The 22,854-nt window shown below is 43.0% G+C and overlaps 1 protein-coding gene across 4 annotated transcripts in view; it reads left to right on the top strand.

The window, feature by feature from the left end:
- The window catches only part of Aff3 (AF4/FMR2 family member 3), a 448,844-nt gene that overhangs the window by 303,111 nt on the left and 122,879 nt on the right, over nucleotides 1-22,854 (top strand). For all 4 annotated transcript variants that reach the window (XM_021197941.2, XM_021197940.2, XM_029538747.1 and 1 more), the window contains one exon: nucleotides 6,624-6,675. In XM_021197941.2, coding sequence (XP_021053600.1) covers nucleotides 6,624-6,675 — 52 coding nt within the window. The remainder of the gene's footprint in view (nucleotides 1-6,623; nucleotides 6,676-22,854) is intronic.

The following is a 22,854-nucleotide window of genomic DNA, read 5'->3' as shown; positions in this document are numbered from 1 at the left end:
TCAAAACTTGACAAGACCTGTACAAGAAAGAAAACTTGTAAACCAATTTGTTAATGATCCTAGTACACAAGCGTCCTAAGACGATGTTTGGTAATTAAATCTAGCAAAGTATAAAATACAACTCAAAGTATAATAATTAAGAAGTTCTATTTGTCCTAGTAATTCAAAATTAGATTCTGTTCAAATACTAATGTAATTCACCAGGGTAATTATGAAAAGAAAATATGTTTAATCTAAGACATTGAGAAAATACTAGATAAAATTCAATATATGTAATTCAGGGTGAAATGTCAAGTTGGGAATGGAAGACCAAGTCTTTCCCAGGAATGGTTACCCAAGGCTGGAAGGAAGAATCTTTATCTGATTCTGTTCCGTTATTTCTCTCACCCTCTAAATCTTCAGCCAAAGTGCCAGTTCAGATGGACCCAGCAGGATAGAATCCTTGATCACAGCTGTAAACTAAAAAAAGGGAAAAGTGTTCATTAGGGTGCAAATCCCCGAACCTGTTTCCCAGAGCGATGCGATCATCAATATATTGATAGAACACTGAAAACCCCACAGGTGAATGATTAGAATTAATTAAGACGTTTTATCAAACGAGAAACATTACAGACGACCTGGCATCAGGGATGGGCATTACAAGGTACAGGTTAGCATTCTGTACACATTGAACTGTAGATACAGTGCCCTTCAAGTTTCAAAGTTCCGCATATATGGAAGTTGGCAAGCTGGGCCTCGAATTTATAGAGCAAAAGATGAGCGTGGTAAGTTTGAACCTCGCTGTATCAGTATTGAAAGCAAAGCAGGGGAAGGTGGGTGACAGATCCTGAGTCCATGAGAACTGGAGTCCCACTGGGGCTAATTCTGTAGGTCAGTGTGGAGAAGCAGGTGTCTAGTGCCAAATACTTGGAATGAGAAACGATGAAATTACCTCTGCACCGTGTATAAAAATTACCTCAAGTGTTTTTAAGAGGCCAGTAAAAACTGTGTGCTTTTAGAAGATGGTAATGAGGTTTCTTATCTATATCCTCAGTAAATATGAGAACGTCAAAGGAAACTATTGGCCAATATCATTTCTTGAAAGATTAAAAAAAAGCATAGTTCAGTCAAATATACCAGGACAGAAGTAAAAGGCTTACTGGGATGTTTTATCTTATTATTTTAGGCTTATAATTGGTGTTTTAAAATTCACCATTTGTATTGAGACAATGAATCACTGCGGTGAATATAAAATGAGTGATAAGAAATGACACAGAAGAGTCGGTACAAAGTCTGCATATCTTTAGTTCTCAGAGACATGCAGGCATCACGGTGAGCTCCCATTCCACACTTTGGTATTTGAAGGACCGTAAATTTGAACTTACCAGTCTGGGGCAGGAAAGCCCTCCTGCCAAAGCTCTTAATGTTCCTGGAATGGTGTCCATAAGTATTTGCCAACATATCATTCACAAAGATAAAGTCTAAATGCCTATCACAAGCCGTCCGGTCAGACACCTCACAGGACACCTCTGTAGCAGGAGACTGTGCACATCCTGGTGGCCAATTGTAAGACTGTCAACAGTAAGTCTCAGAGGACATACTGCAGTACAGTTCCATTCATATAAAGTGAGAGACCGCAGTGACTAGGGAATGTGTACCTGGTGGTGTGTCTATCCAGAAAGGAACAGGAAGGTTGAACTGGAATGCCCTTTCTAGCTACTTGGCAGCAGGGCAGGAAAGAGGATGGAACCCACTGGAGGCCCTCAGGAGGGACTAGACCATTTCTTACTGTTTGTTTCCCACCTGGAAGGTGTTTCCATAGTTCATTTTAATTTTTAAAAAAATTTTTACTGTTCCCAAACCATTTACATATGCATTTTATGTGCACTAAATTCACATACTGTTTAGCAATCTTTTAGGAAGATTGGCCTGGCCTTTACTTGAGAAGAACTGACCCAGAGAGCAGTGGAATGTAAGAGTGAAAAGCGTTGGGCATAAATTTGTGAGCATTGACCTCCTTCTGCATGGGTCAGCCCTCACTGCCCTGTTCATTATTATCTAATACTCATATTAGACTCTAAGTGCTCATGATTGCTTTGTAATTTCTCTAATTGACCTATAAGCAAATCCAATAATTCCTTAATTCGTATTAACATCGGTGGTTTGTTAATGATTATGATTGAACAGAATATGACTATTTTAAATTTTAACATCATAAAAGGGAAGATTTAGCTGCTCAGAGCTGAGAGAGAAAGTGGGGGAGGAAAGGAGCCGTGAGTGAGCCTCCTCAATGTGCTTTGTATAAAAACAGAAGGTGAGGGGCTGTGGAGGAGGCTCAGCCTTCAATTCAAAAGCACTTGATTGGTTCCCAGCACCCACAGGGCAGCTAACAACTGTCCTTATCCACTTCCAAGAGAGCTGATGCACTCTCCTCTAGAGCCACCTCACTCCTTTGATGCACAGATGTGCAAGCAGGCAAAACATCCACACACATTAAATAAAAATACAGAATTATTCTTAAAAGAAGCAGATTAGTCAAGAAATAAATAGAAGATTATGTTCTGTCTTTTCTTTGGAGCAGATAAATCTTTGACTTTGTTTTTAATGTGAGAAATTAAAGATTAAATATGCTTACAGTCATGAATACGTACAAGAAATTCTAAAAGTAAAAACTGAATTAGGGAAAATTACGGAGGGAGAGTTTATTACATGAATGGGAGTAGATGTTATCTAAATCAGATACATTGTTTAGAGTAGTAATTGCAGGGTAACAAGTAACAGAAGCAGGTGAAGTCACCGCTGCTTGCCCAAATGCACTTCGGCCATGCACGTGAATTACAATGACTACAATTGTGAGAAGTGTCATAGGATGGCTGAGTCTTCTGAGAGAAATCTCAGCACACCGCATGTCTAACAGCGGGGACCGTTTCTAGGATTTTAGTAATTTTTATTACATTTCAGTTAAAAATTCAAAACCAAGGCACAGTTCATCACAGTCTCACTAGACCCCGCTCACCCACTGGTGTTTGCTTTATATTGTGCTTTTTCATTATTTTTAAACTTTTCATACAGTGTGTTTTGAGCATTTTCATCCTCTCCCACCCCCAGTCCTCTCAGATCTTCCCTTCCTCCCTCTCCACTCAACTACATGTTCAAAATAAAAAGATAAGACATCAAACCAGAACGACAACAGGGCATAGAAAGCCATGGACTCCACAGGTCAATTTGATTCCCTTTCCAGACTCTTCTTTGTCAGGAAGATGGTTCCCATGACACCCAGCAGGGCACTTGAAAGAATGGGAATCAGATTATTTTTTTTTTTTTATCTTTACTTCCACCAGGCAGAATACCAGGCACACAGGAGCCCTCAGTGTGTGTAATCACTTATAAAGGAAGCTTTATAATGTTTTAAATGTCCCGCCAGGTGATCGATCTGTTTCATGCCTCAATTCTATCCACCTCTATAGTGACTGTACCTTAAAAGTTCTAAGACGCACTCGACCCAAGAGTCTTCTACTTTCATGTTAGTGACTGCATCAGAAGACATATGTGACACTGAGAACATGTGTATCATACACATACAATATATGATGAGTGGGTGGATCAGTGGAGAAGGAAGGAAGGAAGAAATATAGAAATGATAGAGAAATGATAGATTATAGATAACAGATTATCTATAGATAATAGACAGATGCATAGATATTATCTATAAGTAATAGATATATAGAGATTCTCTATATGTGTAGATTATCTGTAGATAATAGATTATCTGTATGTATAGATAATCTAGATAATAGATTATAGATAATAGATACATAGATTATAGATAATATGTAGGTAGATAGATGATTGATAGATGATAGATATATGGATGAATGGATAGATAGATAGATAGATAGATAGATAGATAGATAGATAGATAGATAGATAGATGGCTCAGTGAATAAAAGTGCTTCTTACCAAGCCTGGTGACCTGAGATCTACCATACAACCCAGATGATAGGAGAGAACCAACTCCCAGAGATTGTCCTCAGACATACTTGCTATGGTATGCATGCCCACTCTCATGGGGCACACACACACACGTGATAGATAGATGTAGAACGTATAGATTAATATCTTTATATACATTTGCATATATCCTAATGCATTTGCACAGATATCTGTATGATGCTTTCTGTGATTCCATTCCCTCTTTCCTCTCTGAAATTCTATTCCCGTGTGCAAAATGACCAACCTGTATGTCTTCTGCCTTACTTTTTAATGAGCAATGCAGATCCCCCCCCCCAAGAGAGTGGTGGCATCCAAGAGCTCATGTAAGCTGACTCCCATGAGTCCTTTGTGTGGGGCACAAGCAGCCACCTGCAGACTCCTGGTCCTGAGGCTTTCTGATTACCCTTTGTCACTTTCCCTGGAGGCCCGGTTGAAGCAGTGATGATTCTCAGTAGCTCGTGCCCTGACCATTTCAAATTGACTTCAGAAATTGCATCACCTAAATTCTCAAAGATATTGGGGGTTTAATTTGCTTGAGGGTTCTCCCCCCCCCCAAGAAAAAGAAAAAGAAAAGAAACTGCAATTCCTGTCTCAATCGGGGCCTTGCTTCTCCCCAGAAAGTGCCAGTCCCTTTGGCACCGAGGTTGCCGAGAACACCCACTATCAGACTTCTGTTGTGCGTGTCCCATTTGGCCCCTGTTATCCCTCCTATTCGTCCAAACCTCTTCTGTTTGCCCTGTTGCCACAACATAAATGCTGCTAAGAGCAGAGATAATGAGCTGTGGCTTTGTGCCCACGCTGAAGCCAGTCCACAACACCTCCAGTCCCTGGAGCCCACGTGCAATCCAACCTGGGTCCTCTCAGCCTGGCTCCTTGGCAGGATTATTGGTCAAGGTAAAACATTCATGGAGATGCCCGAATGAGGTCTTCCTTTATCTTATAATGATTCCTTGCTTTCTGACAGGAACAGTTGGGAATGTTTACTGTCTCGTGCTGCTGATTCTGTCTGATATCCTCCATTGTCATGGTGCCTCAGTGTAACTGTTGACAGCTGTTCCCTGGGAAAAGTAACCCATTTCTCTAAACTTGGGGGAGGGAGGAGAGTCAAAGTATATAAGAATTAAACCTTTAATTTTGTCTTATATAACACAGGTGCTAACAGTTGTATTTGGGGATTTTGGCAGGAATGGTGGTTGTTCTGGGAATATGATTCTGGAAAGGGCTAAATTAGGTTATTTTCCAGCATGCAGGCCCCTTGACCAGACCTTACATGTCTCCTAAATGAGCATACCACAGTTCCGCCCAGAAGATGCAATGTAATATAAAACTCGGTGTGTTAGAGCAAGCCACCATCTGTCGTGTTTGCTTTTATCTGAACATGTTTCACCTGGGTTGGGCACAAACTAGTCATGTAGGTATTGTGGCTTTTTTTTTTTTCCTTCTTAATGAATGGGATTTGGACCTAGTGACTGGCTGCTTCTCCTGAGTGTTCTGGCACAATATAGACACACACCACAGTTAAATCTGAGCTATGTATATATAACCGTCTTTTTTTCCTCAAAATTGTTTAATCTCCTTCAAGCAACTACAGAGTAGGCTTTTGAGCTCAGTTTGGACAGATTCTTCGGGATAAATTCATTGTGTATTCCAGGAGGTTGTTCCCAAAGCGATATGACCACAAGCCAGTGCGGATAGAGGACAAGTGATATCACAGTCCAGTGTCTGGGTAAAAGGGGCTAAGCAGAAGCAAAGGATGCTGGGAAGTGTCAGGCCTGCCATGAATGCAAAGAGGCTTAGCTGCTGCCCTGGCTTATCTCCTGGACCTCAACCCTTCCTGTTGGGTTGGCGCTGTAGAGCCCTTTGTAGCAATACCATAGCATGAGCAGCCCTTCCATTGCCAGAAAACCAGAAGAGCTCCTTACAAAATGAGGGTGCACATTTCAAACCGCCAGTTGGTCCAGGATTAAGTATTACCTTATGCTTGTTGTGAAAAGAGTCTGGACCACTTTCAAACTCCTAAAACTAAATCTCCAATAGCTACATCGCATAGAAATGTTTATTCACTTGCCTCTCCGATGGTCAGAAGAGATTTCTGGTTTATATCGTGTTCTGCTTTTATTGGGAGCCCCAAAACCTGCTGCCAGAGTTGTCCAGGGGGTAAAATTCTTGAACATCTCATGACAATGGCTTCACAGTTTTGTGAAATTCTCTCCAAGTTCTAATTCAGCCTGACCCCATTTGGCTCGTGTTAGCAAAAGGGATCAAAGTTGAGTGTGCCTTGGATGTACAGTGCTAATGAGTTTATTTCCTTCAACTTTCTGTAAAACGTAGCAGAGAGAAACTGATTCCATTGTAAGATATTCATCTTCTGGCAAGGTCTGCACTCCATGTCTCTGCTTGTTTGCAAATAGCTCCTTGGTACCTTCTCAGGGCCCTGTGCCTGGGCAATTGTATTGCCAAAGCGAAATCGGTTTTTTTCACATTCGGTTCTCAAACAATAAAAGATGTTTAAAAGCCTCCTGCTGCACACTTTGAAAGCTTGTTAATAGGAGCATAGAAGTATGTTTAGTCTTACATCGTAAAAACTCTGAGACTGATGTTGGTGTTTTTTGTTTTTGTTTTTTTTGTTTTTTCTCCACTTGCTTTTTAAGAGAAAGCTGATGCGGAGCCAGAGAGTCCAGACAATGGCGCATCGAACACTTCGTAAGTGTCTTTCCAGTTCCTCTCTGAGATGACTGTTCTTTAATATGCCTTGTAAAATGAAACAGTGCAAGTATCTTGTAATAGTGGTAATCATAGTGGAAAGGAGGCCCATGGTTCTCTTTTTTCATGATAATGTCTTTTTAAATGCTTTCGGATACAGACGCATTTTGAGTTTTTTCCTGCTTTAGCATAGAAAAGGGATCGTGCAAATGCAAATGTTCTTCTTTATAAAGTAGAAATATAATTAGACTGGAGAATGCGGACTGGAGAGAATGGAGATGAGCCCTTTAAAATTTGGCTGGAGACTTTTAACACTGACATAAGATTTGCAGAACTTTGCACATGTGTTTGGGAGACATTCTGTCCTGCATGCCACATACTGTGAAGTACCCAAGTCACTTAAAAAGCCTGCCTGACATCCACAGTCCCACCTCCGAAATATGTGACAAACCCAACTATAAATATCGCCGAGATCCCAAGAGTTCAGTGATGTTTTTAAGTAAAGTGTTTTTTAAAGATGAGAAAAAGACACTTAGTTCCAATCTTTTTTCCCTCAGACTTGAAAGAACATAAGTATGTTTTTAATGGTTAATGTGATATCTAATTCAGGTACCAGGACTCAGTCAGTGAAACACTTGGCTGGGGCATGTGGCTTATGCTTATAATCCCAGCACTGGGAAGGCAGTGGTAGGCAGATCCGTGGGGCCCAGCAGCCAACCAGTCTAGCCTACTTGGTGAGTTCCAGGCCACTGAGTCCATGCCCAGTGTCAAGTAATAATGTTATTAATTATTATTATTATTATCATCATCATCATCATCAGCATCTCATATACCAATACCTATCACTACTGAAGCACAAACTAACACATGACTGTTTAATCATGATCTATCATAGGCTTCCACATTAAAATGTTTAATTTGATTGCTTTTGAAGACTGGAACATGTTTTATTATAGAAGTGACTTTGGGATTGTCTATGTTTCTGGATCAGTGTTCTCAGTGCTGCCTGAAGTGCCCTTCGTCAGCAGCAATAGTCTACAGTGTAGTATCATGTTCTTATTTTGTCCAAGATCTCTTTCCGTCTGTAGACTGACTCTGCCTTACACAAAGTGGCTGGATGTTTAGTAATAGGCATCTCTATAGGTTGTGTTTCTCAGGATATTACTCTTTAAAGTTCTAATGGCTTTCCTCCTTGTGTTTTCTCAGAAATAGTAAACATGACAGTCCTAAATGATTAAAATGTTGCTAATTTTAAATTGTGCCTCAGAATATAATGGGGAAAGAGTTTTAATGCCATCTGGAGGCACTCTAAAGAACTGAAAAGGATAGAGTCGCTGAAGAAGTTAGTCATCTTGCTTACCATTTGGATAAACATGTATACAGCTAGAGGGTAAGCTGTTGGTAAGTTAGCTGTATTTCAGTCATTCTTTGATAAGAGGATTGATTATTATGAAAGCAGCAGTCTTTGAAATGCCTAACAAATTTTCATCTGTCTCATTTCACAGACAGATAAAAAGAGCATCAGAAATATGTTGGGAAACCATCAGAATGTTGTACCTAACTTTACATATTTTAAAGTCTCACTCACCAGACACCAGTCTGACTCATGCAATTTGATGCACTGCTAGTGATCCCCTCTTCCTTCCGTTATATTTCTGTTACATCCACTCCCTGAGATGTTGGTTTCTGCCCCCCATCCTTATTTCTTTTAATGTATAAAAATTAAGTAGGTTATGCAAGGCATTAAGTTTAAGCCCTCTGGTGATATCAATTCCTTGGTACCCCCTCTACCTTCCTCTGCTGTCTGCGTCATCGTTGCCACTCAAGTCACCGGAAACAGAGCTGGGTTTACAAGGCTCCCTTAAAAGAGGGACACTGTGGGCCTGGAGTCTCTTGGAACACTTTCCTGACCTTCTGTTACACTCAGGCAAGAGGAACACTGTGGTGGGGAGCTTAAGACTCCCATGCCTTAGACACAGGTAGTGTAGACACTCTCATGTGCAATATTATACACACACACCTGTGTAGGATTATATAGTGTGATGGACAGCTTAAGACTCCCATGCCTTAGACACAGGGAGAGGACATTTCTGTCCCCTGTAGCCCTTCAGTGATGGTGACTTTGGAACATGAATGCTCAGGCATCAGAATTTAACAGAAGCAGGGTGGAGAGCTGTCAGAGGGTGGGGCAAAGGGAGCAAGCTTGGGAAAGATCGATGGGAAGTTATGAGTTCCGTGGGAGCTGAGCGGACGGACATAAACTGTGGCCTGCAGTTGGCCAAGGTATGGTGGGACACACTTGCAGTCCCAGCACTCGGGAGACAGAAACAGGAGGATCATTGCAGGTTCAAGGCCAACCCTGGTCTACAGGCTGCACTCCAGACCAGCTGAAAACCACAGATACACAGCAAATCCTGTCTCGATAAACAAAGCCGACTTTCTAAGGAAGCGCCTTCCCTCCTCACTGTTAATTATGCTGGGCTGTAAGTGTGCTGTGCATGATAGGACAAAGGAATGGGAAAAATACCTGAGATTTCCTTCAGGATTAATGAGCCAAGAATTCAAGAAGATGAAAGGAGCCATTTAATATTTAGACACAAATAAAACCATAAATACCTGGTGAAAGAGTTTCAGTTACATCAGCAATGGGAAAGCTCATGGTAGACGGATTCCACTCCCAAGGACGGGCAAGACTGGAGCCTTAACAATTTAAAGCAAAGTATAGAAAGTTTAATCCGGGAAGGAAGCAAAGTGGATTGTGTGAGCCCTTGTATGGCCCCTTCCCTTGGGGCACTTGGCCATCCACAAGGGGTAGCAGGGACTCGGTGACAAAAACCACACTTGCAGTGGCTTGAGAGGTCAGAGGATAAAGTATGCAGTTGTGACCTTGTGTGGCCATTAGGGGCAAACATTTCATAAAAGAGTAAGCGTTCCCCCCACCCCCACCCCAATCCTGTATCTCAATCCCACTGGTGCTTTAATGGCTCCTAATTTGCACAGGTGGGCGGGGGGGTGGGGGATGCTGGTGAGCAAAGTAGGAGGAGCTGAAAGGAGCAGAGACTTCAGCTCCTGCCAGGAGTTGAGAGCTCAAATCTCACCAACATAGAGGTGTTGGGTAAAACTTCCATTTCCCTGCGCCCAGAAGGAACAAGCTTTGAGAGTAAAGTCACTCATGGGGCCGGAGAGACGTTTAGTGGTAAAAGCACATACTGCTCTTGCAGGGACCTGGGTTTGGTTCCCAGCGCACAGGCCAAGCACCTCACAGCCCATAACTCCAACTTCAAGGGATCCAGTGCTGTGCTGGCTCGTATTAGGAGAACTTGACACAGGCTAGAGACTCTGAAGAGGAGGGAACCTCAACTGAGACTATAAAATAAATCTCCATAGTGTGTGCCCAGGGATATTACAGACTGTGCTGAGCAGAGTTTCCCTAGCCAGAAATCAACTGCAGAAATTTAAAAACCAGATTAACAGAAGCAGAAGGAGCAGGAACAAAAGACAGGAGACACGAATAGGGAGCCCGCAAATGTGAATCCGCAGCAGTGACCAATAGGGAGCCAGCAAATGTGAATTCAGCCCCATTGACCAATAGGGAGCCAGCAAATGTGAATCCGGCCCCACTGACCAATAGGGAGCCAGCAAATGTGAATTCGGCCCCATTGACCAATAGGGAGCCAGCAAATGTGAATCTGGCCCCAGTGACCAATAGGGAGCCAGTAACTGCGAATCCAGCCCCAGAGACTGTGTTAAATGTAAATACATTAAAACCTCCACTTTACAGGGAAAATACTATGCTGGCTATAAAGTCACAACTGCATATTGTCTACAGAATCTATACTTCAAGTATACAAATAAATAGAAGCCTCAAGACAAAAAAAAAAAAAAACTATTTATATAACAAATGCAAGGAAACTACAGCAAATGTCTTAATACTGCTGCCAAATAGTCTTTAAGACAAAAGGACATGATCATTATAAGGTACTAGAAAAAGGACATTTCCTGGAGCCAAAAGAGGAAGAGACTTGAGTTCTGATGACCACATTCATGCCCCTGTATCCAACTGTGCCTGAAGCTAATAGTACATCACCTGGACTTTTCAGTTATGTGAACCAATAAATTCCCTTTTTTGTTTAAGTAAAAAAAAAAGAAAAGAAAAGAAAAAGAAAAAGAAAAAGGACATTTCCTAGTGTTAAAGAAGAAGATATGATATTCATAAGTATGTATTACTGGCCAACTCAAACGTCATGACAAAAACTGACTAGACTAGTGTCATAGGTAGATTTTAACACAGCTTTTTATAGTAACTAGTAGAAAAATAAGTGAACTATTAGAGTCTGTGGAATGTGTGTACCTGAGCAGCCACTTTGCCTTAAGTGTGTGTACTATGCATCACCAAGAAATGCAAATGCAGTCTTTCCCGAGGCAGAGAGACACCAGTCAAGGCTGGCTGGATTCTGAGCCATGGAAATGAAATACCAAGAAGCTTCAGAGTGTGAAAACTCCATAGCTCGTGCTCCATGATCACACAAAGTAACTGTATTCTACGTCAGGAGTGATAGCATATCATTTAAATCTCAGCATCGGGAAGTGAAATAGCATTTCTAAATAATCTTTGCATTAAAGAGTACCTCACATGTGCAGTTAGGATGCAGCTGTGCGTGAACAGGAAGGAAAGGAGCAGTTGATGGAAATATCTGGAAGTCATTGAAAGGCTGAGGAGAGCAGGAATTTGCAGTTTTACTTTCTTCTGGGGGAAGACCAAGGTTGACACCATTGGCTTGTTTCTAATGTCAAGCCGTTAGAAAGAGAGGGGTAATTAAGAGCACCTACTGCTATTTCAGAGGATCCAGCTTCAGGTCCTAGCACCCACATCAAGGTGGCTCAAAACCACTTCTAACTCCAACTCCAGGGGAACCTGGAGGAAAAAGAAATTCATGTTTTGAGACCAGTGTAACTCTGACACCATAACCGGCCTTAAGTCTTACAAAGAAAGTTATAAACCAGTTATAAAATGTTTTGCAAAATACTTAAGGTATTAACGTACCCAATCAAGTGTTTTTAAAAGGAATATAATTTACTATGACTTGGTAAGATTTACTACAAAAGTATATGTTTGCTTTAACATTAAAAATGAACTAATATTCTGGGCAGGGGTGGCACACACTCTTAATCCTAGCACTCAGGAAGCAGAGGCAGACAGGCACATCTCTGAATTTGAGGTCACCCTTATCGTCAGAGTGAGTTCCAGGACAGCTAGAGCTACACAAAGAAACCCTGTCTTGAAAAATGAATATAACACATACACACACATATATATGTTAATATATTGTTTATATATATTGCTTTATATATATATGTGTGTGTATATGTTAGTATAATGATAAATGAACAAGAAATTGATCTAACTGGGCACAGCAAACATACATGATAAAAATGTTAACTCCCATACACGATATTTTTTTTTTAAATGAGCTAACTATGACTATTGGGAAACCTTTAATCTGATGACGGGGATATATACAAAATTAAGACTTGCTTCTAGTAGCATATTTAAAAGTAGTGTTCCAAATGTTTTCCTCCTAAAATCATCAATACTGTATGTGGTTGGTGTCCATCCACTCCTGTCCAGCATTCTACTAGAGATTCTAGTCAGTCTTATAGGACTAGAAAAGGAAATAACACACATAAACATGAAGGGGGAATAACCCAAAAGCAGAGAACCTAGATGGTATTGGTAAGAGTCTTGGTGAAGAGCAAGGGCATCCCTGAATAAATAACCAATTTCAAAACTTAATCATAAAAGCAACAAAACTGTGTAGCATTGACTTAAAGCAACAAGACTGTCTGGCATTGACTTAAAGCAACAAGATGGTATAGTACTGACTTAAAGTAACAAGACTGGTAGCACTGGCTTAAAGCAGCAAGACAATGTAGCATTGACTTAAAGTAACAAGAAGGTGTAGCACTGACTTAAAGTAGACACAGCAGTGGAATAAGACAGGAGTCGAGGACAGCTGTGGGCACAGGACAGCCATGGGCACAGTTGCCTTTCTGCACACATAGCAAAGCAGGCTGGCTGGAAAAGAAAGCCTTTCACCAAACAATACCAAGGCAGCTAGTGAGGGGCTGAGTCTCCTTCATTCAGCTGCAGAGACAGGTGATAGACCTCAGAATAAACTCAAGATGACAGAATTTCTAGGGAAAATTAAAGGGCAGCGCCTTCACTGCCTGAAAATAGACGTTCTCTAGAGAAATTATAATACCAGACAACAGAAAGAAAAATCTTAATAAATTTACCTGTATCAAAAGGAACCTATTTCATCAGAAGGAAAGGGCAGTCCAAAAGTTTGAATACTTCTGCAGTCTATAATCTGGCAAATGACATATCCAGAATATGTAAGGTACTCTGGGAAAGCCCATAAATAAACAACAAACAGTTTAAAGTGGGCAAAACCCTCAAGGATCCTAGAGAAGATATGCAAATGGACACTAGGCAGATGAAAGGGTTTGTGTCACTAATTATACTCATCCAAGGGAAACACAAAGCCACTGTGGAACACAGCTATGTCCTCATTTTTATGAGTCAAGTAAAAATGGCTGACAACACTGGGCAAGTGGCAGTGATGGTATGCAGCGACAGTAACCATCTTCTTCTGCTGTAATACACTAAGTGGTGAAGACAGGACCTGAAGCCTAGACCTCAGTCATAGGCACAAAGTTCATAGCTAGTGTCCACTGCTGCTGTCTCAGGGCCACGGGTGCTCCTTCAGAGATGGCAGCGATCCTGGGAAGAATAAGCCTTACTGTAATGCCTGAAGATGAAGTGCCAGATTACCACTAGATAGCCCTCCAAGGAATAATGGCCAGATGGAAATCTCCAAGACCCTGCAAAGCCCACAGTTAGGCTGATTGCTGAGCTGGCCATTTTGGAGGCCTGCCAGCCATGAGGAGTGTCAAAGGTCACGGCTCGGGCTTGAAAACAAAACCCCAAGGGAGTGTCCCTTTACATTTGTGGATGCCCCTCAATTGGCCAGAGTAAGTGTGCCTTGGGAGAATGCAGATTATAAATGGCCTTCATCAGTCAAGGTGATGGGATTAAACAAAAGGGTTAAACTCCTAAGAAGAAAAAATAATAATAACCAAAATGGAGTTGGAAGTTATTATAAGCTGGACTAAATTGCAGCGACCAATGAAATGTTCCTTCTTCCAAAGGTAATATATGGAAAATGCCTGTTACCAAGCTGGCACCCGATAACTCATCGTTATTGCCATTAGAAGAGTATTTATGGTGAATAAAAGCTTGAAAACAGCCCTGTCTCTGTGGCCATTCAGAGCTTCATTAGATGCTTAGTTTGTCCTTTAAACAAGTAGAGAACTTAGAAACAATGCAAGGAATTAAAGACAAACTAACACAAAGTTTTTTTTTTTAAAGGTTTTCCAGTAAGGCCAGGACTAAGAAAAGAAAGATCCAGTATCAGTGTAGTCCATGGGTGATGCCCAAAACAAACCCTTCCTCAAGCCTCCATGGGGCAGGACCATATGCAAGGGCTTTGCCTCACTTCAGAGAGCATGCATGGCCTGGAGAGGCTGAAGACCAATGCTTCCATGACTTCCCTTAAAAACATCTGGCCTGGTGTGGGCATTGCTGGCTAGGGAAGAGTCGGTCTGGCTGAGCCTGCCATGCCTGTGTGCAGCATGCTGTTGAGCCATAAGGGGCAGCTTGTTCAAGGATGGAACGGGGTGGAAATTTTCCATGCTCATTGCAGAATTACCTTAAAAATGTTAAGAACGGAGGAAATGATTGTTCAACATATCATGAAACATGTCATTGATGCATATGCGTTTAATAATCGGGTTACACAAACTGGTCAGCTAATAGCATCTGGAAGTTGATCAAAGTCTATTGGAAAATGGTTCCCCCCCAAGGGGAAAAAAAAGAAAGAAAGAAAAGAAAAAAGATTTTGTTTTTCACTGAGAAACTTGAAACCGTGGTGGTATTTATTTTGGCTGTGGCAATTCGTGTGTAAAATGATGAATTGTGTCCGATCTTTTGGCTTATTAGGTGTCTGTCCCTGGAGACCTCTTCTCTGTATCTGTGTAAGTGATTTGCCAAGACCCTGTTAGCTAGAGAGCTGATAAAGCTAACGAAACAGCCCTTGCTGGAAAAGGCTGGCCAGATCCTGTTTCCCCCACTCTCAAATACCAAGGATGAAAAATAAGCACCCCCAGACCCCTTCAGACATCATACAGAAACCCAAGGTAGATGCAGGTCTGTGAAGGAATGAGGGGGGAATCTCTCAGAGGCTGCCATGAGCAGCCTACACACACGGCATAGTCAGCATGGCTGGTGGAGAAGAGATGCCAGGGTTGTCATCCAAGAGGCCCAAGAGGGGGGTGGGCTGTTAGACCACCTTGATTCAACTCTCCTGTTCATGTAGCCAATAAGGTTTGCCCTTCCAGAACAAGACTAGAAACTATGTCTTCTGTGATCCTACACCTGGTTGGAAGCAAAATGGAAGAGTTCATTCCCATGTCCTCTGTTTGATTCTCTACGGCCTCCTACTTCTCTTCCCTGCTGTTGTTTGCCCTGCCTATGCAAGGCTGGCCAGCCTGTAAAGACTTGGTTTCCTTAGAAGACTTCCAAGGATTCTCCTGAACCTGCCTCCCATCTCTCACTAGGTGCGCTGAGATTACAGATGTCTGCTCCTGCCTCCAGCTTGGCCTGAGTTCTGGGTATTACAGCTTAGCCTCTCACACTTACACAAGTACTTTATCCATTGGGCCATCTCCCAAGCCCTTGCTCTGCACAGAGCTGAAACAGAATGGACCTGTATACAGCCCTAAGACCCACCCCAGGGGACTCAGAAGTGTCTTCATTGGACCCACATATTTTCAGTTAAAGGACTGAAGCCCAGAAGGTTGTAGGATCTAGTCACAGGCTTGTGATGGAGCTGCTAGGGCCCTGTGTGGTATGGGGAAGTTTCTAGTGACCCCTAAAAAGACCACATACACAGCTAGTGACGAGCTTGTGCTTACAGTGGACAGTCTCTAGAGCAGTGGTTCTCAACCTTCCTACTGCTGTGACCCTTTCTGAAGGAGATACAGTTCTTCATGTTGTGGTGACCCCCAACCACAAAATTAGTTTCATTGCTACTCCATAACTGTAATTTTGCTACTGTTGGGAATTGTAATGTAAATATCTGTGCTTTCTGGTGATCTTAAGGGTCCCCAGTGAAAGGGTCGTTTGACCAAGAATGGAGTTGCAACCCACAGGTTCTAGAAGAAGGCATGAGCCCTTACAGTCCACAGAGCCTGTCCTGGCAAGCTTCAGGTGCTCTGTGTTCTCAGTGACCTCAGCAGTTGCTAACTTCTTTCCCCCCTTTTTTGGAGGAGACGTTTTGCTGGAGAAGGAATCTGTTTCTTGTTACCACATTTACTGACTGTTACTGACAGTAAATATCGCCTGACATTAATGGATTGGTTTTGTTTTCTCCTGGCACAGCCCTGCCTTCCCCACAGCTTCCTCTCCATGCTTGTTTGTAGGAGCCTCCCTGGCATTCAAAACATTGTATTTACACAGTGCCAAAGTCCTTGTACAAGTAAATAAATTGGTAGAAGAACCCAGCAATGATTGGAACACATTCACTGGGCATTTTGTGCACTTTCTCTTACAGTGGATCACTGTGAGCTGAATTTGTTCTCTCTTCCACACAGTCTAAAATGGGAACCTCTAAAATGCACAGCTGAAGTGGTTACAAACTGAATCCACCCTTGCACCTTATCACAGGTACCCTATCTGTACACCTGGCACCTGAGATAGTTCCCCAGATTAAACACCTGTTCTGTGCCAGACGCTCAACTGGATACATTGTTGCATTCAGTCCACTGGGCAGCTGGCTGAGGTGTATTGCTACACTGTATCACCAAGTAGTGAGCTGGCTCCCTGAGGCTTCACAGTTGGCGCCAGCAGCACCAGGAGTCTGGCTTGTTGCCCTGCTCCAGAGCCGCTGACAGGCACTGCTTTAGGTCTGTGGCCTGGCACAGGAGACCTCTGAAGAGAAGAGCAGTCCTTAAGGAAGAAATGCCATTTCTAAACAAAGGGCTGATAGTTCCCTAAAAATATCTTCCAGTCTTCATCTCCCACCTACTGACAAGAGAGCGGCTTCTGGAGGGCCTGTGAGGATACAGGGAAAGCCGGGCCCCAGGTCTTAGTGCCTGCCCTTCCGGAGCCTGCACAGTGTGGGCAGAACCAAGCAGAAGTCTGGAATTCTCCCCCAGCAAGTGGGTTCCCGACCTCAGCCCACCTGCTCACCTCAGAGGGCCTCTGCTGCTGGCACAGGCCACCACAGTGAAGCCATGCCTCCCAGATCTCACAGAGAATGTAAAATGTGCTGGCCGCTGAAGCTAAGGTTCTACCATAGAGAGTTACCCGCTTCTGCCTCTAGTCTGACATGGTTGAAGTATATGGTTAGGGCTGATGACCGAAATTTTACACATATGCCTACCTACGCTCACCTTTTTAGGTTGTTTTCTTTTTCAATACTTTGCATATTTAAAAAGAAGGACTGTATGGAATTTCAAGCATTCAGACAATAAAAGCAAGTATTTAGTGACCACAGGTTGGCATACTTATGCTAAGTGCATGGACCAGTTGTGTTATTTAAACGAGTGTGAACTGAAGCCTCGAGGGCGGTGAGGTAGCTCAGAATCTTCACAGCAATTCAGAGTAGACATAGCACCTCCATTTTATAGAAGAAGTAGAAGCCCAGCGAACACATGTACACATGCAATAGACAGACCAGTGTTGTTGGATTTTGTTTTGTTTTGTCATTTTACTGTCCATATGCATGTTTGCCTGCATGTATGTCTCGGCACCATGTGGATGCAGTGCCCAGAAAGGCCAGAGAGGGCGTCAGATCTCCTGGAGCTGGGGTAACATGCAGTTGTAAGCCACAGTATGTGTGCTGGGAACTAACCACTGGAAAAGCAGCCTGGGCCCTTATCCACGGAGCCATCCCTAGCCCTCAGGGATTTCAAAATTTTCAGAAGCTATATACTCTGAAAATATCTTTTCAAATCAGTATACATAGAAAATATGAACGGAAGGTATTTATAGATTTGAGGAAAAATCATTCATTTGACCACAAGGCAAAATTTCTTTTTATGAGCCATCTTCAAAAATGAAGTTTTCCCTATTTTGTGCCTCTTGCCTCCCTTTTCAGTGTGAGTTGGGCAATCTGAGCCCATGCCCCAGGATTACTGATCACTCTTGAGTACTTTGCCCATGTCATTTCTACACTCTTGGGGTGGGGACCTTCTCAGCACAGGCATCCACGCATGAGAGGTTTGTGATTGAGCCAGGATTTGGCCTGGCTTGACTCCTGGAGCCATGCTTTTCAGGACACCTCTGTAGATGACCTGTCCTGGCCACTAGACTTCAGCATATTCCCAAGACGATGAATATCAATGTGTCTCTAAATAACCAGAGTTTCTAATCATCACTGTTACTGATCATGCCAAGTGCCTCTGAACAAGTACTGAGCAGAGAAGATTCCAAACTGATGTTTAGTGCTTGACTAAATCATCAGCTCAGAGCTAGGCTTGCATGGTTGGGAGCTGCACTGGGGTCTGTTGTTACCTGAGATGCATTTGCGCAAGTGCTGACCTTGGGTGGTGCTGAGTGAGACCTTAGCGCCTCCGCTGGACTCTGTCCATGCCATGCTACTCTCTGCCCTGGGGAGCTCGCATTCCAGCGTGTAGGCCACAGTTAAAATAAAGGGAAGCTGTGGAGAGCTTCCGAGGCCAGGAGCATTCAGGAGGACTGTCGGTCGGAAAGTTCCCCTCCTCTGGGAGGTGTAAATAGATGTCTCTCTTCAACCTCTGAGTAGAGATGCCAGATAAAATACAAGACACCTAGTTCAATTTGAATTTCAGATAAACAAGGAATAATTTTCAGTGTGTGTCCTGTGTAACATTTAGGGCATACATATGCAAAAATATTATTTGTTGTTTACATAAAATTCAAATTTAGTGGGAAATCCCATTAGTTTCACTTACTAATTCTAACACCCTGCAGACATCACATGGACTCTTGACTCGAGTGTCTTCAAAGCACTGATGAATAGGAATGAATGATAAGTGGAGAGGGAAAGAGAGGTAGAAAAAGAGACAGAAAGAAAGAAAGAAAGCTGGAGAGCTGCCAAGTAAAATAACTAGATTCAGAAGAAGAAGAAGAAGAAGAAGAAGAAGAAGAAGAAGAAGAAGAAGAAGAAGAAGAAGAAGAAGAAGAAGAAGAAGAAAAGCATTCCTAAAACTGAGGTCATAGAATGGAAAATATCTGTTTCGTGGAGTCTTGAGCCTGAATATTGGCTGGGGCAGGGGGCAGAAAGGGAGGGAGGGAGGGAGGGAGGGAGGGAGGGAGAGAGAGAGAGAGAGAGAGAGAGAGAGAGAGAGAGAGCGAGAGCCTGAGCCTGTTCTTTGCGTCTGTGAGGCTCCACTTATCCAGGAAGGGAGGATGTGGAATGTGAAGATCCTGAAACCCTGGGACTCGGTTTATTAATTGCAGGTTTTGTCTTTCCTGCAAGATGCTCTGCCAATTGGATAGCAAGGAAAGGTACTAACTTCAGCTCTCGTTTCTAAGATGCCCTTGAAACTTCGTGGATAACTTCTTATTTGTCTTGTGCTAAAAAGCAGAAACCGATCTGACACTTGATATGGAGAGGAATTTGCCCTGTTTGAAAAACACAGATTGGCTGTGAGGCGAGAAGACGGATTTTTCTTTCTTTCGAGTTAAAAATATTAACTGACAGCTCGGGACTGTTTGCTTGTCCTTTGTCTCTAACCAGACAAAGTCCTCTAGTCAAGAAACCTCTTGCCTTCATCTGCACGTCACAGACTTGATGCTGTTCCTGGGAGATGGAGTTTTAACTGTGAGTGGGGGAGAAGGATGGTTGGAATGTGTAGCGCTTTATTTAAATCACGTGTGCTAGGTTCTGACCTGCTGAGCCACAGCTGGATCAAGCCTTAAACAGGGTAAGAGTCATTTCACATTACTGGTTTATCTTCAGTCTTGCAAGAACGGGCCGCTCTGGGTGAAGCGCAGCCTGCAGGTTTGTGCTGGCTGTTGCACGTGCTAATGTGAGGGGAAGGTGGATGGTTTCTGTCCATTTCTGTCTGTGCCATGAACTACAGTTTAACACATGGCAGCATTAGAATTGTGGCCTTGACACTGTATCATGTTTTTATTTAGTGTGAGAGACAAGAGTCTGTGTGTTGGAGACGATTTTCAAGGGCTGCCCTTGTAGATTCCTAAAGCCAGGCAACTGCACAGGGGCCTCCTGTTTCTAGGACTTGGCGTCTTCATCTTAGCTGGGGGAAGAAAAGGCTGACGATACATGAGATCGACCAAATTCATTATAGGCCTTCCAGATAAGGTGCCTTCTAATTTCTAAAATAAAAACCATCATATCTCTTCTGCCTTTCCTCTTGGCCTATACCTTACAAGCTCTTTTAAAGGAATGGTGTGACTGGATCAGATAAAGAACCGTGCCATTCTGCCTGCACGCCACTACAAAGACTTCAACAAGTTCCCAAAGCCAGTCTCTCTCCTGACAGCCAGAGATTGATGGAAACCACAGGGACAGAGAGCCACATGGCTAGCCTATGGCAGTCGGCAAGAAACAAGTACAGTTTTAAAAGGAAAGATGACCAAAGAAAGTTGCCAGGTGAGCTGATGGCCAGTTTTGCTGGCACCTGGGTGTGCCCCAGCCAAAGAGGATTTCCTCCATCCAACCTCTTGGCTACGCATCATAAACAGGCTGCATCCCAGACCTTTGATAACCTTTGAAAAATATTTTGGCATAAGGAGATGGCTGGGTGGGTATGGTGCTTGCAGTCCAGCTTAAGGGCCTGAGTTCAAATTCTCAGCCACCTACATAAAAACCAGGTGTGGTAGCCTAGTGGTGAGACACACTGAGCTGGGAAGATCCCTGGAGCTCACTGGGTAGCCAAGGTAGCCAGAACAGTGAGCCCCAAGTCCAAGTTCAGTAAGAGTGATCCTGTCCCCAAAATAAGGTGGAGAGTGGAAGATATCCACCTTTAGCCTCTGACTTCTGCTCTGTCTGACACACACAGGTGCACATAGCCATCCATGTACACACACCCACACACACATGCACACTGCGTGGGTGAATAGCTGAATAAATAAAATGAAATATTAATAAATCAAATCAAAATTAATCAAGATGACAGTGGTGGCACATGCTTTTGGCCCTAACTACTCAGGAGGCTGAGGCAGGAGGATTGCTTTGAGCCTAGGAGTTAAGACACCAGCCTAAGCATGGGAAGATCCCATCTCTAACAACAGGTATATCATTTCCTGCTCCTGTAATGTGATATATATTCACGGTAAAAAAAAAAAAAAAAAAATCATGGCTCAGTCCAATCCTGTCATGCCAACTACTAAAGTTACTGAGACAAGGGAATTGCATGTTCAGGGCCAACCAGGGCTATGTAATGAACTCAAGGCAACTTAGTGACATTCTATCTTGAAATAAAAAGAAACAAAAAAGGAAAGGAAATCAGCTTAGACACTCATCAGATAATGAGTGGATAATTAAAATGTGGTAAATATATAATAGAATTATATATTATATTTCTTAAGCCATGAAGAAAAATAAAATTAGGAAATCTGCAGGAAAAGTGAGTATGTATGAAAAGTATTATATTGAGACACCCCAGACCCAGAAAGACGATAACCACATCCCTCTATCATGAGCAGATCCTGTATTCTAATTTGTGTCTCTGTGTATGTGCATGTATGTATGTGTGTAGGGGGGTATAGGGGAGTGTATGTGTGTATATGTGTATGCATGTATGTATGGGTGTATGTGTGTGTAGGGGGGTGTATGTGTCTCTGTGTGTGCATGTATGTTTGTGGGTGTGTTATGTGTGTCTGTGTCTGTCTATGTATGTATGTGTCTGTGTATGTATGTGTGATGTACGTGTGTGTGTGTATGTGTGTGCGCGTGTGTGTGCGCATGTATGTATGTGTCTGTGTCTGTCCATGTATGTGTGTGTCTCTGTGTGGGTGAGTGTATGTGTGTCTGTGTGTATGTATGTGTGTATCTCTGTGTGCATGTGTGTGTGCCTGTATGTGTCTACATGTTGGAGTGAATATGGTTAGGGGCCAGGAAACTAGAAGGAGGAAAGAAGCTTTAAAGAAGACCTGGAGGGTAGGAGGGGGTAAAACATGGGACATAAAAATAGAAATGGAAAAGGCATGAAAATGCCACAGTGAAATCTGTTGACAGATGGACAAATGGACAGACAGAGAGACAAACAGACAGAGGACACGGTAGCTGGGGGAGTATATGCAGCTCAGTGGCAGAGAGCGTGCTGTAAGCAGGTTTATTCTTCAGTCCTACCAAAAATAGAGTTGGAAGAGGGGAAAGGGAACAGAAGAAAAGAATATTCTAATTCAGGAGGTTCTCCGCCTGGCTTGATTACCTTAATTATGGAAGACACGTAAGCTCAAGGCTCTGGCCCTCCTCCACCAGAGAGAGACTCATTCAGTGAGACTGAGCTTGGGCCACGAAACCTGTGGTTTTAACTTTCCTGGGTGATCATGATGATGAGGTGCATAAGGACTCCACCAGCATCCTAACAGAGCAGAATTCTTTTCAGCAACAGAGGGGTTTGCTTCCCATCCGTACAGTGCCCTTGGGACCTCATTCTGAGCTTCTGTTGTTGTCAGCTTCAGCTTCTCCTAGCCTGACCCACACTGGCTTCCTTCTCATCTCAAACGAAGGCATGTCTGGTCCCCTCTGGCTCTCTTGACCTCATCCCTTCCCTCCCTCGCAGGCCTCTGTCTTGTTTCCCTGGAGACCCTCCTTCCATAGATTTCGATTTTACCCAAACAGAATAAAAACAGTCACACTGATCAACCACTGTGTATCAGTCAGCTTCTCCTTCCTACGGGGCAGCTGCAGCAGGCTGATTTCCTACGAGACAGGTGTGTTTAGCTGTAGCTTGAGGGACATGTCCCTAACAACTGTCCAGCTCTGGAGTTGGGGTGGTGCTTCAAGGTAAATCACTGTGGCAAGAGAACGGCATAGAGGAAGTGAGGCAGGAAACAGGGAGAGTCAAGGATACAGCTCAGACTTTCATTACTTCCAGGGA

This window comes from Mus pahari, chromosome 5 (assembly GCF_900095145.1).
Source record: "Mus pahari chromosome 5, PAHARI_EIJ_v1.1, whole genome shotgun sequence".
NCBI classification, from domain to species: domain Eukaryota; kingdom Metazoa; phylum Chordata; class Mammalia; order Rodentia; family Muridae; genus Mus; species Mus pahari.
This window is presented reverse-complemented; position numbering and strand designations above follow the sequence as displayed.